The 13468-nt window shown below is 44.3% G+C and overlaps 1 protein-coding gene across 4 annotated transcripts in view; it reads left to right on the plus strand.

Annotated features, from left to right (window-relative positions):
• MAPK11 (mitogen-activated protein kinase 11) overlaps positions 1-13468 on the plus strand; it is a 75249-nt gene that overhangs the window by 48986 nt on the left and 12795 nt on the right. For 3 of the 4 annotated variants that reach the window (XM_084810905.1, XM_084810906.1, XM_084810907.1), the window contains 3 exons: positions 6510-6624; positions 6754-6825; positions 8504-8583. In XM_084810905.1, coding sequence (XP_084667031.1) covers positions 6510-6624; positions 6754-6825; positions 8504-8583 — 267 coding nt within the window. Of the gene's footprint in view, positions 1-5462; positions 5589-6509; positions 6625-6753; positions 6826-8503; positions 8584-13468 lie in introns of all 4 variants that reach the window. The other variant, XM_084810904.1, reaches the window with a different exon arrangement.

Consider the following 13468-nt stretch of genomic DNA (forward strand, 5'->3'; position numbering starts at 1 on the left):
ATCTAGCCCACTTTGAGCTAGTTTGCTCATCAGGATATCATGGGGCACTTTGTTGAAAGCTTTGCTGAAGTCGAGGTATATGATGTCTACAGCATTCCCACGGTCTACAAAGGAGGTTACTTGATCAAAAAATGAGATCAGATTTGTCTGGCAGGACTTGTTTTTGACAAATCCATGTTGGCTTCGAGTAATCACGGCATTGTTGTCAAGGTGCTTCCAGATGGATTGCTTTATGATCTGCTCCAGAATTTTCCCAGGGATTGATGTCAGACTGACTGGTCTGTAGTTCCCAGGTTCCTCCTTTTTACCCTTTTTGAAGATAGGGACAACGTTAGCCCTCCTCCAGTCATCTGGCACTTCCCCCGTCCTCCATGATTTCTCAAAGAGAATAGACAGCGGTTCTGAGAGTTCTTCTGCCAGTTCCTTTATGACTCTAGGATGCAGTTCATCTGGCCCTGGAGATTTGAACTCATTCAAAGTAATGAGGTGTTCCTTGATCTTATGCCTGTCGATCTCAAGCTGCAATCCTGCCCCTTCAGCCTGTACTTCGCCTTTGCCAGGGGGGTCATAGACCTTCTTTTGGGAGAAGACTGAGCCAAAGTAGGAATTGAGCACCTCTGCCTTTTAATTGTCATCTGTTATCGTTTTGCCATCCTTATTTAATAGCTGAACCACCATTTCTTTCCTCTGCCTTTTACTATGCACGTAGCTGAAGAAAGCCTTTTTGTTGTTTTTAGCATCCCTTGCTAACCTCAGCTCATTCTCAGCTTTAGCCTTCCTGACGCCATTCCTTCAATTCTGTGCTATCTGCCTGTACTCTTCCTTTGTTACTTGGCCTTCTTTCCACTTCCTATATGTGTCCTTTTTTGTTTTCAGGTCATCTCTAAGCTTTTTGTGAAGCCACATTGGCTTCTTCTGTTGTCTTCCACCTTTTCTTCTTGTTGGAATTGCTTGTGATTGTGCCTTGAGAATTTCCTTTTTTAAAAGCTCCCACCCATCTTGGACTCCTTTTCTCGCTAGCATCGCTTGCCATGGGACCTTACTGATCATTGTTCTGAGTTTATGAAAATCAGCTTTCCTAAAATCCAGGGTACGCGTTTGACTACACTCGGCTTTTGCTTCCCTTAGAACCAAGAACTCAAGTACAACATGGTCGCTTTCCCCCAGAGTTCCTGTAACTGCTACTTTATCCACTAAGTCATCTCTGTTGGTTAGGATCAAGTCAAGGATAGCCGATCCTCTAGTTCCTTCCTCTACTTTCTGTAGGAGGAAGTTAACCGCCACACAAGTCAGGAATTTCCTGGAGGGGCCATGTTTTGCAGAATTTGTCTCCCAACAAATATCGGGGAAATTGAAGTCCCCCATTACTACTACATCATGCTTCCTGAAAACATTGGCTATTTGCTTTTCAAAAGTTTCATCCTTGTCTTCTTCTTGATTGGGTGGCCGGTAGTAGACTCCGACCACCAGGTTCCTTTTATTCTTTGCTCCATTTATTTCAACCCAGATGCTCTCGATGGGGCTGCCAAGCTCCTCTTCCTGTATTTCTGTGCAGAGATATGTATTTTTCACATACAGTGCAACCCCACCTCCCTTTCTTTTCCTCCTGTTCCTTTTGAACAAGTTATATCCTTCAATTGCTGTATTCCAGTCATGAGAGTCATCCCACCAAGTCTCAGTTATACCTATCAGGTCATAATTTCCCTCTTGTATTAAGAGTTCAAGTTCGTTCTGTTTGTTTCCCATACTCTGGGCATTAGTATATAGATATCAAAGACCATGTGCTTCATAGTCTGGCTTTCTTCCTACATGTGTCTGAAGACTATTATTGGGCGCTATCAGAGCTGTTCTCTCCATTGCAGTGCATGCGCCTATGTCCATTTGTTGCAGAACCCAGAGTCAGAGAGACCACGGAGTGAAGGAAAAAGAGATTCTTTATTTAACGCGCGGGCTTAAGGCTGGAATAATTTCCAAAGAGCCAGAAGCCCCGAAATACATCAGCACATTGGTTTTATAGACATTGTGACACATATGAAACGGCTCCTCCTCCCCCTCCCGCGTGGGGTTGCAGTCCTCAACATTTCTTTTCCCAGCACCATTGTTTATAATACAAGAACTGGGTTATAGGGTAGCCATGATAAGGAGAGAACAGAAGAGAACAGCAGAGAACAAGATATACAATTGTATGACCTTTGACAAGATAAGGAATTCCTGTGTCTCATCAGCTTACAACAATATATTCAAGGGAGAAAGAGCTCAGCAAGAACATGAAGCATGATACTGCATGAGGCTACTTAGTCTGACCCCCAATATGGCTGCTACACATTGTTACCCCCAACATTACATCTCCCTTCCCCGTGGGATTCAGTTTAAAGCCCTCCTGATGAAGTTCTTCATGCTGTGGCCAAACACATTCTTCCCATCCTTTGTGAGGTGCAACCCATCCCTAGCCAACAGCCCATCTTCCAGGAAGTATAGCCCGTGGTCCCAGAATCCAAATCTCTCTCGTCGGCACCACCTTCGTAGCCAGTCATTCACCCGGAGTATTTTTCGTTCTCTTTCTATCCCTCTTCTAACTACTGGAAGGATGGATGAGAAAACTATCTGGGCCCCAAAGTTCTTGAGTTTCCTTCCCAGAGCTTCAAAGTCTGACATGATTTCTTCGTAGCTCCGCTTGGCGGTATCATTTGTTCCCACATGGATGAGAAGAAAGGGATACCTGTCAGTGGGCTTTATGAGTGCAGGCAACCTTTCAGTCACGTCTCTAATCTGTCCTCCCGGGAGACAACATACCTGGCAAGTCCACGGGTCTTCGCGACATACTTGGGTCTCGATCCCACGCAGCAAGGAGTCTCCCACTACTACCACTCTTCTCTTCTTCTTCTTGTAGGCCTGGGTTTCAGCGCCTCTGTTTGACTGACCTTTAGCCTCTTGCTCACTCTCATGCAGTTTCCCCTGTGATTCTTCCTCTGCAGGCTGTCCTCCAGTCTCATCCGCAAGTACCTGGAATTGGTTCCACAGCTCCACTGCTTCCACTGGTGCAGAGTGGCGTCTAGTTCTTCTTCTCCTAACTGTCACCCTTTTCCAAGGAGTATCCTCTATTCCATTTTTCCTCACCTCAGCATTTCCCACTGCCTCATCTTGCTGTTGCTCTTCAAGCTTCTGGTCTTCCCTTTGCTGCTGTAGTTCCCCCATTCTGTCCAAGAACTCTTCGTGTTCTCTTATTCCCCGGAGGGTCGACAGTCGCCGCTCCAGTCCACTTACTTTTTCCTCCAGCAGCGTGATCAACTTGCACTTGTTGCAGGTGTAGGCCATGTTGTTCTCAGGCAAGAAAACAAACATTGCACACACCTTGCAGGTCACCACCACTGGAGAGTCCTGTCCTTCCATTGCCTCTTTGCCCTTTTTGTGTCTAGCTTTGTGATTGTTCTAGACTAGCCTGTGCCTGCTCCTCTACTCAGTAGAGGTTAAAAGCAGAGTCCCACTGATGTGAAAGTGTGTGTTACAAGACAAATAAATGGAAAAAAGTTAGTTAAAATAAAAAATAAAAATAATAAAAAAATGTTAGGGGCCTCCCCCTTGACCTCCCCTGCCGAACTCCCCTGGCCAACTCTTGTTTGCTCCCCCTGTTCACTCACTCTGGTCGCTCGCTCTCTGGGAGCTTGCCTGCTTCTGTAGTCCCTGGACCAGCTGGAGCAGCTTGCTCTGCTCTGCTCTGCTCTGCTCAGCTGGGAGGCGGGAAACAGACTGAAGCTTCCCGCCCAGTCAGCTGCTGGGAGTACTCAGGCCACACCCCTCCAATTCAGTTGGAGTTCTCAGAAGCACCTGGTGAGCTCACAGCCAATCAGAAGGATAAAGGGCAGCCCCGTGGGCTTCCTGCAACCCACTTACCTCTTAGCCTCTGTCTCCTTTGTCTCCTTTGCCTCTTCAACCACTGCAACTCCCCTGGCCAACTCCTGTTTGCTCTCCCTGTTTGCTCGCTCTGTTCGCTCGCTCTCTGGGAGCTTGCCTGCTTCTGTAGTCCCTGGACCAGCTGGAGCAGCTTGCTCTGCTCTGCTCAGCTGGGAGGCGGGAAACAGACTGAAGCTTCCCGCCCAGTCAGCTGCTGGGAGTACTCAGGCCACACCCCTCCAATTCAGTTGGAGCTCTCAGAAGCACCTGGTGAGCTCACAGCCATTCAGAAGGATAAAGGGCAGCCCCGTGGGCTTCCTGCAACCCACTTACCTCTTAGCCTCTGTCTCCTTTGTCTCCTTTGCCTCTTCAACCACTGCAACTCCCCTGGCCAACTCCTGTTTGCTCCCCCTGTTCGCTCGCACTCTGGGAGCTTGCCTGCTTCTGTAGTCCCTGGACCAGCTGGAGCAGCTTGCTCTGCTCTGCTCTGCTCAGCTGGGAGGCGGGAAACAATATTGAGTATGGGTTCTCCCTGAATTGTGGGTTATCATTATGTGCAGACTCAGCACTGTGTTTACCATGGGTTGTTAACCACAAGCAACCCAGGAAGAGAACCCATGGTTGTGAATTCTGGGTTGTTTGTGGTTAAGGACCCATAGACAACCCACAATTCAGTGTCAACCCATACTCAGCCCGTACTCTGGGTTGTCGTTATGTGTGAATGGGTCAGTGTAAGGCAGCTTCCTAAGCAGACCATGAACCTTCTATCTGTGATTTGTTAACTGTGATATCCAAACTAGGGATTCTGGCTTGTCTTTCTCCCCAAACAAGCCAGAATCATAAGCCATGGCTTCTTGTTGGCTTATGACTCTGGCTTGTGGAGAGTCTGTGGCTTGTTTAGCTGCTCCCACTGTCAGGAGAAGCCAAGTGGGAGCAATAGGGCAGTGTGTGTGAACACACTGATCAGTCTCGATAAGCCAGGGTTTCCCAGGAATCCTGGCTTATTGTGACATGCAAACTGGTCAGTGATTAGGATGATACCTGAAAGTAGAACAACATGTCTTTGTCAGGGATGTGAATTGGTGCTGCAGCCAGATATTTAGGATCAGGTTACCATCTTAAAGATGTCAGTCTCTAATTCACTGTACACTTACAGTAATTGGGCACATATTAAAATATGTTGTCCCTGGTTCTTCCCTTAAGACTCATGAAAAATTCAAATAAGGTAGATTAAAAACCTGATTTAAGAGCAGCAGGTGCGACAGATTGAACACATTACTGACAAACTTTCTAGGCTAAATAGCCTCAAAGTTTGTCATAAGATTCATTCTCTTGCCTATGAAAACAGCTGTTCAAGACTTCCTGTATATAACTGGTTCCCATATAATACAGATTTTTTACTTAGAAGACAGAGTCTATGAAGGGTCCTAGCAGACAAATCCTAGTAAAACAAAAACCTTACTGAAAAAAAAAATGGGTTGCTCTGTTACTCCTGATCAATGATCATCAACGTAATGGCTAGAGAATATTGTCTTCTGATTGTATGTGTATGTTTTTCAACTGTCCTTCAGGTGAGATCATACAGTGGGAAGGAAAGATTGCACTCATTAAGGACCATAGCTCAGTGGCAGAGCACCCGCTTTGCATGCAGAAGGTCCCAGGTTCAATCCCCGGCATCTCCAGTTGAAAAAGATCAGGTAGCAGGTGACATGAAAATCTTCTGCCTGTGGTCCTGGAGAGCCGCTGCCAGCTAGAGTAGGCAATACTGGGGTGGATGGACAAATAGTCTGGCCTGGTATCAGGCAACTTCCTATGTCCCTAAGGCCAGGGACACAAAAAATATATACCAAATATCCTTCTTCACCGCTACCATTTCTGTCCCAGCAACATGTGTCACCATTAGCTCCCTCCCTCACAGAGATATTCGGTTTTCCGGGCAGCCTCATAATTGGTTCTAGGCTGTCATTAGGCCTCTTCCAAGAATTGAAGGGGAGGGGTAATCAGAAAAGTCGTATTGGAAGAGAAATAACCCAGGAGATCCATATCGCTTCTGGATTCCAGTAAGGGCCCAAAGAGACATTACTTTCAATCTTTATCTAGCAGCAATGTCTTTTTTCATTTTTACTCCAGAGTAGAGGCAGGGCCCTGGATCCAGACTGGGACCCTAGTGTGGAGGATAGAGGGGCTTTAAAGATCTGGATCAGGGCTCCTGCACCTACTCCGGATTAAAAAAAAAAAAATTTGAAAGACGTAGCTGTTAGATATACAGATTTAAAATAATGTCTGTTTTGGCCCTAAGAAATTACAGAGGTTACATGATTTTCTAGCTAGCAACACCACATATAGATTTTTCCCTGTACCCCATGACTTTCTGTTATATGCCTTAAGCCACTGAATGGACTGGGGCATTGCAGCAGAATCTGCTCAGGTGATAGAGAGAAGGCAGAAATTTCATGGTGGTCAGTGGATCGGCTGGTGGTCTAATCAGGGCCAGATTTGGACCGGACATTTCTGTTGCCAATCCCTGGTTTAGATGAGTCATGATAGGCAGAATAAAGAAAAGTGTGAACGTTTATATAATAAAAATAATGGGAAGCTTTTCATTCATTTTTCTGTAGATCTTAGACTTTGGCTTAGCCCGGCAAACTGATGACGAAATGACAGGTTACGTAGCAACTCGGTGGTACAGAGCCCCAGAAATCATGTTAAATTGGATGCATTATAATCAAACAGGTAAGATTGAACATATTTCCTTATTCTTTGTGTTGTGCTATTGAAAAAAAAGTAGTTTAAGGGCTTGTATGGGAAGACTTTTGTCATATGGAGACCCCTCAAACTCTTGGCTTGTTTGTGTTTTGGCAGTTGACATCTGGTCAGTTGGATGCATCATGGCAGAGCTCCTGAAAGGGAAGGCCCTTTTCCCTGGAAACGACTGTATCCTTCCCTCTACCATTAAATTACACAACTGCAAATATAGTACAGGTCTTGCGCACCTCTCATCCCTGAAATGCTTTTAAGACCCTGTTAGTCATTTAATAAAATTGGTACAGCAAGCATGTTGCTCATCATTAAAAGTGACTGCTTTTCACAGCTGGGCATGATAACAGCCATCAAGAGCAACAATGTCATGTCCTTATGCCACAGTATGCTGCCTAAAATCTTTGTTTTTGTAGGCTTCATTTAAATAATGACCCAAATACAAACACAGCTTGAAATAAATGGAACAGAGCTGCTGAGAAATTCATAACCCGCCTGGTAAACGTAGGATCTCTCTCCGCTTTGGCAGCACCAAGAGCTATGGAGAAATAACGTGTTCTTTGGAACATATTGAAAATAACTTGATTGTGGGCTGAGATCCATCATTCCATTGGAATGATGGATTTCAGATGGTGATGTCATTTTGAATCTACATCTCAACCTGAAAGCCATAAGCTTACATTCTGTATCCAGGCAACATTGTTGGCTCACGTTGGAAGTAGCACTTCTAGCAAAGTAGCCAAAGGAACTAGGCAAGCTGCTTCCTGTGTGAGAAGATTGATGACTAGTGTCAAGACCTGGTGAAAGCTCCCCCTCTGCACCTGTTAACAGGGCTTTTGGAGAATGAGTGATGCAAAAGATGGCGATCCTGTTCCTGAGGACCATGAGTGGAGGGGATTCTTCTTATTCATCTGTGGAGAGGGAAAGATAGCTATGTACCTCCCTGAAGACAAGGAGCTTTTCTACACAAGGCCTGTTAATCCTCTGTATCTACCTTCAGTTTCGTCACAGAATTGAGATCTGAGCACTACACAAAGAGCGTTTCCTTTCCTGCTTTTCCACTTTATAACCTCTAGGTGGCACTGTGGTATCGCAGAATAGCACAATTACACAAGAAGAAAAAGCGTTTTCTTTTGCTTTCACAAATACCTCATTATCCCTGCTCTTAAAAAAACTCGGCAAAAGTGTGGTTTAAAAACAGAAGCTAAACTGGAGGGTCATGTTGTCTAAAGAACCTGTAAACAACCATAAGTAGGGAATGATTAGCACATGATCAATGCTTCATGTGGAAAAGCTCACCATCTTTGGGAATCACTCCTGGTGTTTGAATCATTGTCAATTCTTTGGCAGAACAAAAAGCTATGTAATTATTTTTTCTAAGGAGTGTCTGCTTAATAATATTTTTTAGTTGTTTCAGATAGATAATAGCCTAACACTAAAACTACAAATTTTATATGATATGTTGACTAGTGACAGCTTGCCCTTTTATACTAAATAAGAATCTGAGATTTCTACTCAAACTGTTCTCTTAGCTAAGATCTTAACGCGCTTTAATTTCCCCGCTGTAGTTACTACTATGTAGTCCCATGTACCAATTTCATATGTCTGGTTACAAAATGTGTCTGCAAAGAGGTTTTATGGCATAGGCAAAGACCTGCTGCCTTGGCTCACACAAACAGTTCTCTCACACTGGTGTTCATGCCCATACCTGCATGTCCACATTCTCTCTATCCTTTCTTCATGAGATGGCAGAGAAGAGGAAGCAGAGGCTGTTTGTGGGTTTGGCAGTTAATTTAAGCAAGTGACTCATTTGCCATCTTCCTCTCTTTCCTGTAGTTTTCTTAAATCCTTGCAGATATTGACCAGCTAAAACGAATAATGGAAGTGGTTGGTACACCCAGTTCTGAACTTCTCAAGAAAATCTCATCAGAGCACGTAAGTGTGATGTGTTTCACCAGAGCAGTCATTAATTCTTCATTAAAATCAATTAGCTGGCTCATATTGGTTTCATGAATTGCACAGGAACAAAAGCTTTGCTAAGTTGAATGTGGGTGTTAAATTTTAGAATGTTAAAAGGTGTTAAGTGTTTTTAATAAAATCCCATTGTGGGTTTGTGAAGCCCAGGAAACCCAGCAAAAGGATTTGGTTTGTAGTTAACATATCTAAGCAATCTGTGAACGAAAAGTGCATAGGGAAGCACTTGCAGGACAGCACCACACATTATGCAGGAAGACATGATCCCCACAACAAACATATATGAGCATCTTTAAACATGCATCAAGCAGTCTCCCTGCCCAGTCAGTGTACAAAGGTGCAAGTAGACACGTAATTATGCAGGTATTTCCTACATATTTTTATATATTCCAGGGGGCACTCAGGTTAGTAATGAAAACAACAAACAGCCATGTGGCACCTTTAGGGATCAGAACTGTATTGTGGCATAAGCTTCTGTGGATTTGAAGTCACATCATAAAGTGTTATCCTTCATTGGCATATTAGATACAGAGTGACCCATTCACAAAATCAAATACTGGCGATAATACTATCTTTCTAGCTATGCTATGTTAATAACACCTGTGGCAGGAAAGAAATGCACTATCTTGATGAAGTCGAATTTGAATAAAATTGAATTTGCTAATAAATTCTAGTTCGTATGTTTCATGCTATAACCACTCTTTAAAGTCTTGTATGGTGACTTTGAGGTTAGTGGTAGAGTGGCCTAGGAACCTGAAATGTCCACTGGTTTTCATTTTCTGAATGTTGCCATTATTGATGTCATATTTATGACCATTTTCTACCTTGCACAGAGACTTGATGTTTGTCTTCTGTAGGAGCAGGAGGGCATTGCTCACTGGTAATGGCGCCATATATCATGTGGGGGGATATGTTGGTATTAAACCCTTAAATGTATGTCTGAGGTTATTGGGTTCTGCTGCAATAGTGTTGTATGAGGAGATGTATGGACAGGGTTGACATCTGGCTTTGTTGCAGAGCCTAGACCCTTTTTTTCCCCATCATTGTTAGGCTGTCTGTTTTTGATGGTGAGTCTTTAAATGAGAATGGACATACCAAACAAGGCCATCGACAAAGAAGTATAATTGTCCAAGATGGGCTGCAGATAATTGGTGATACATTGCAGCAGTTTATGCTGGAACTGTAGAAGACACTGCATTGGATCCAGACTTAGTCACAGTTAGAGTAGGCCCATTGATTTCAATAGAATTTAATGGGTCTGCTCTAAGTATGGCCAAGCCTGGATCCAACCATTAAGTCTGCCATTTTTGGGCAAGGTGATTGAGCGGGTGGTGGCGGTGCAGTTGAAGGCACACTTGGAAGAAACTGATTATCTAGACCCATTTCAGTCGGCCTTCAGGCCTGGGCATGGGACAGAAACGGCCTTGGTCGCCCTGGTGGATGATATGAGGAGGGCTCTGGATAGGGGTGAATGCTCCTTCCTTGTTCTCCTCGACCTCTCAGCGGCTTTCGATACCGTTGACCACGGTATCCTCCTGGACCGCCTGGAGAGGGTGGGCATTGGGGACACCGTATTGCAGTGGTTCCGGTCCTTCCTCTCCGGCAGGTACCAGAGGGTAGCACTGGGAGAGGAGGTTTCGGACCCGTGGCCACTTACTTGTGGGGTGCCACAGGGTTCCATCCTCTCCCCGATGCTATTTAACATCTATGTGAAGCCGCTGGGGGCTATCATCAGGAGGTTTGGGGTGCAGTGTCATCACTATGCGGATGACACACAGCTCTACCTCTTGTTTAAATCTTCACCAAGGTTGGCCGTAGAATCCCTGTCCAAATGTCTGGAGACGGTGAGTGGCTGGATGGGGAGGAATAAGCTGAAGCTGAACCCTGACAAGACCGAGGTACTTTTACTGGGAGACAAGAGGAGGCTGGGGGATGTTGACCTGGTGTTGAATGGGGTGCGGCTACCCTTGAAAGACCAGGTCCGCAGCCTGGGGGTCATTTTGGACTCCCAGCTGTCCATGGAGGCTCAGGTGTCAGCTGTGAGCCGGACAGCGCTGTATCAACTCCATCTGATACGGTGGCTGCGCCCCTTCCTTCCCGACCATCTGCTCCCATCGGTAGTACATGCCCTGGTCTCCTCTCATTTAGACTACTGTAATGCGCTCTACGTGGGGTTACCCTTGAAGACGGTTCGGAAACTGCAGCTGGTACAGAACGCGGCGGCTCGCCTGATTAAAGGCAGCCGCCGGCGAGATCACATCACTCCAGTGCTGAAGGAGTTGCACTGGTTACCAGTTGTTTTCCGGGCCAAATTCAAGGTGTTGGTTTTGACCTTTAAAACCCTATATGGTTCCGGCCCAGCCTGTCTTAAGGAGCGCCTCCAGCAGCACCAGACAGGCCGCTTAACAAGATCAGCCTCGGATGGCCTTCTCTTTGTCCCATCAGCCAGGACAGCTAGACTGGTGGGGACGAGGGAGAGGGCCTTTTCTGTGGTGGCCCCTACTCTGTGGAACTCCCTCCCTAAGGAACTCCGTCATGCCCCCTCTTTAATGAGCTTCCGTCATGCATTAAAAACATGGCTGTTCAGGCAGGCATTTGGGGTGGGTTAGGGTATTTTAGAAAATGTTTTTATTGTAGAATTTTATTGTTTTAAACTGTTTTTATTCTATGTTGTACATCGCCCAGAGTGGCTGGGTGACCAGCCAGATGGGCGATTAATAAATTTAATAATAAATTAATTAATTAAGTCAGGGGTGGGCAACTAGTGTCCCTCCAAATGTTTTGACCTACAATTCTCATAATCCCTTGCCCTTGACTATGCTGGCTAGGGCTGATGGGAGTTGTAGACCAAAACATCTGGAGAGCCATGAATTTCTCACCCCTGCAGTAAGTAGTGTTTTATCACTTGCTCTGTTTTATGTGTTTGCAGTTGTACCCACAGCAATTGTAAATAAGTAAATAAGTGTGTGTGTATATACAGTACTGTGCAAAAGTCTTAGGCCACCATTAGATTTGTTGTTTTAGCAATGGTATAATACCATATATAATTATTTCTCAGTCTCTTCATTAGAATACAACCAGAAAATACAGGAAATTTGTATGCACTAGAAAAAAAATCAGAAAAAACAGCTTCCATAGGCTAAAGTGGCAAGTATTTAGTGTGACTTCCCCATATACTAGCGTAACAGCAGGCACCTGGCCAGGAATGGTCTTCGTGGAAGGGTAGCAGCCAAGAAACCACTTTTGTGGAAAGGGAACAGGGTGAAAAGGCTCAGATATGCTAAAGCTCACAAAGATTGGAATGAGGATCAGTGGAAAAGAGTATTATGGAGTGATGAATCCAAGTTTGAAATTTTGGGGTCCAATCGTCGACAATATGTGAGAAGAAGAGTTGGAGAGAGATGGATGAATGGGTGCTTGCAGCCTTCAGTGAAACATGGTGGGGGGTCTGTACTGGTTTGGGGCTGCATTTCTGCCAGTGGTGTTGGCGATCTTGTCTGTATTGATGGGATCATGAATGCTGAAAAGTACAGACAGGTTTTAATTCATCATGCCATTCCTTCTGGAAAGCACCTGATTGGGAATGGTTTCATTTTTCAGCATGATAACAATCCCGAGCACACTGCTAATGCAGTGAAATCATATTTAGCGAGGAAAACAGCTGATAAAACACCAACAGTCATGGACTGGCATCCACAAAGTCCAGACCTGAATATTATAGAGGCAGTACGGGATCACCTGGACAGAGAAAGAAATAAAAGACAATCTACATCTAAAGAAGAACTCTGGGAAGTGCTGAAAGAAGCCTGGTATAATATACCAGAAGATTACTTCAGAAAACTTCAGGACAGTCTCCCCAAAAGAGCTCAAGATGTGCTTAGAGCCAAGGGAGGTCACACTAAATACTGACTTTTGTCTGTACGTATTTCCTGTATTTTCTGTTTGTATCTTAATACAGAGACCGAAAAATAATCATGGATGGTCATTAAAACTTTGCTAAAACAACAAAGCTGGTGGTGGCCTAAGACTTTTGCACAGTACTGTATATATATAAAAGGTTCTGACAGTGGGCTCCCAACGGGCTTAAATTCATTCTCTGTCTCTCTGTCTCTGTCTCTGTCTCTCTCTCTCTCTCTCACTTACACACACACACACACACACACACACACCAGTCAAATAATATGTTCAGATTATTCTTGTCCCTAGTAGTTATGTATTTTTGCCCATTTAACATGGAGAAACTGGAAATGTGGATCCTCCAAATATTCACCAGAATTATGAGTGCATGACAGCAGTTAAAATCAAGTATGTCTTTATATTTAATGAAATGCTTACCAGTAGCATTTTTAAAATAAAAGCCTGTTCTGCAAATTATAACTTAAATACCATTATTGCATAGATTAAAAGGGTAACTGAAAGATTAATGTTACTGAGATTAAAAGGGTAATTAAGGGATTCATTCTCTTCCCATTTTGTGACCAAATAATGATTACATGCAATAAAAAGTATGGCTGTTAAATAGGCTGCAATGACAGGAGCTTTGTTACCCAACATATAAAAAGCTGATATAGAGAGAAATTAAAAATGCAGGTATTTAGGGAGATACCCAAGCAAATAATACTGGGGGATGAATTACGGCTGATAGAATTTACATACATGTTTTAACTCAGTTATGCTACATTAATCCATGAAAGAACTACCCTTCTTTTAGATGCAGCTGTAAAATGATGAACTGGAAAAACCATAGTTTGGGGGGGGCATGGTGGGGGCGTGGGAGGACACATCCACATGGTCATGTCTTCGTACAATGATGTTCTTCGTAAAATGATGTTTTGTTCTGTAGCGC

Source organism: Heloderma suspectum, chromosome 7 (genome assembly GCF_057233095.1).
Source record: "Heloderma suspectum isolate Gila_16-S chromosome 7, 16-S_ref, whole genome shotgun sequence".
NCBI classification, from domain to species: Eukaryota; Metazoa; Chordata; class Lepidosauria; order Squamata; family Helodermatidae; genus Heloderma; species Heloderma suspectum.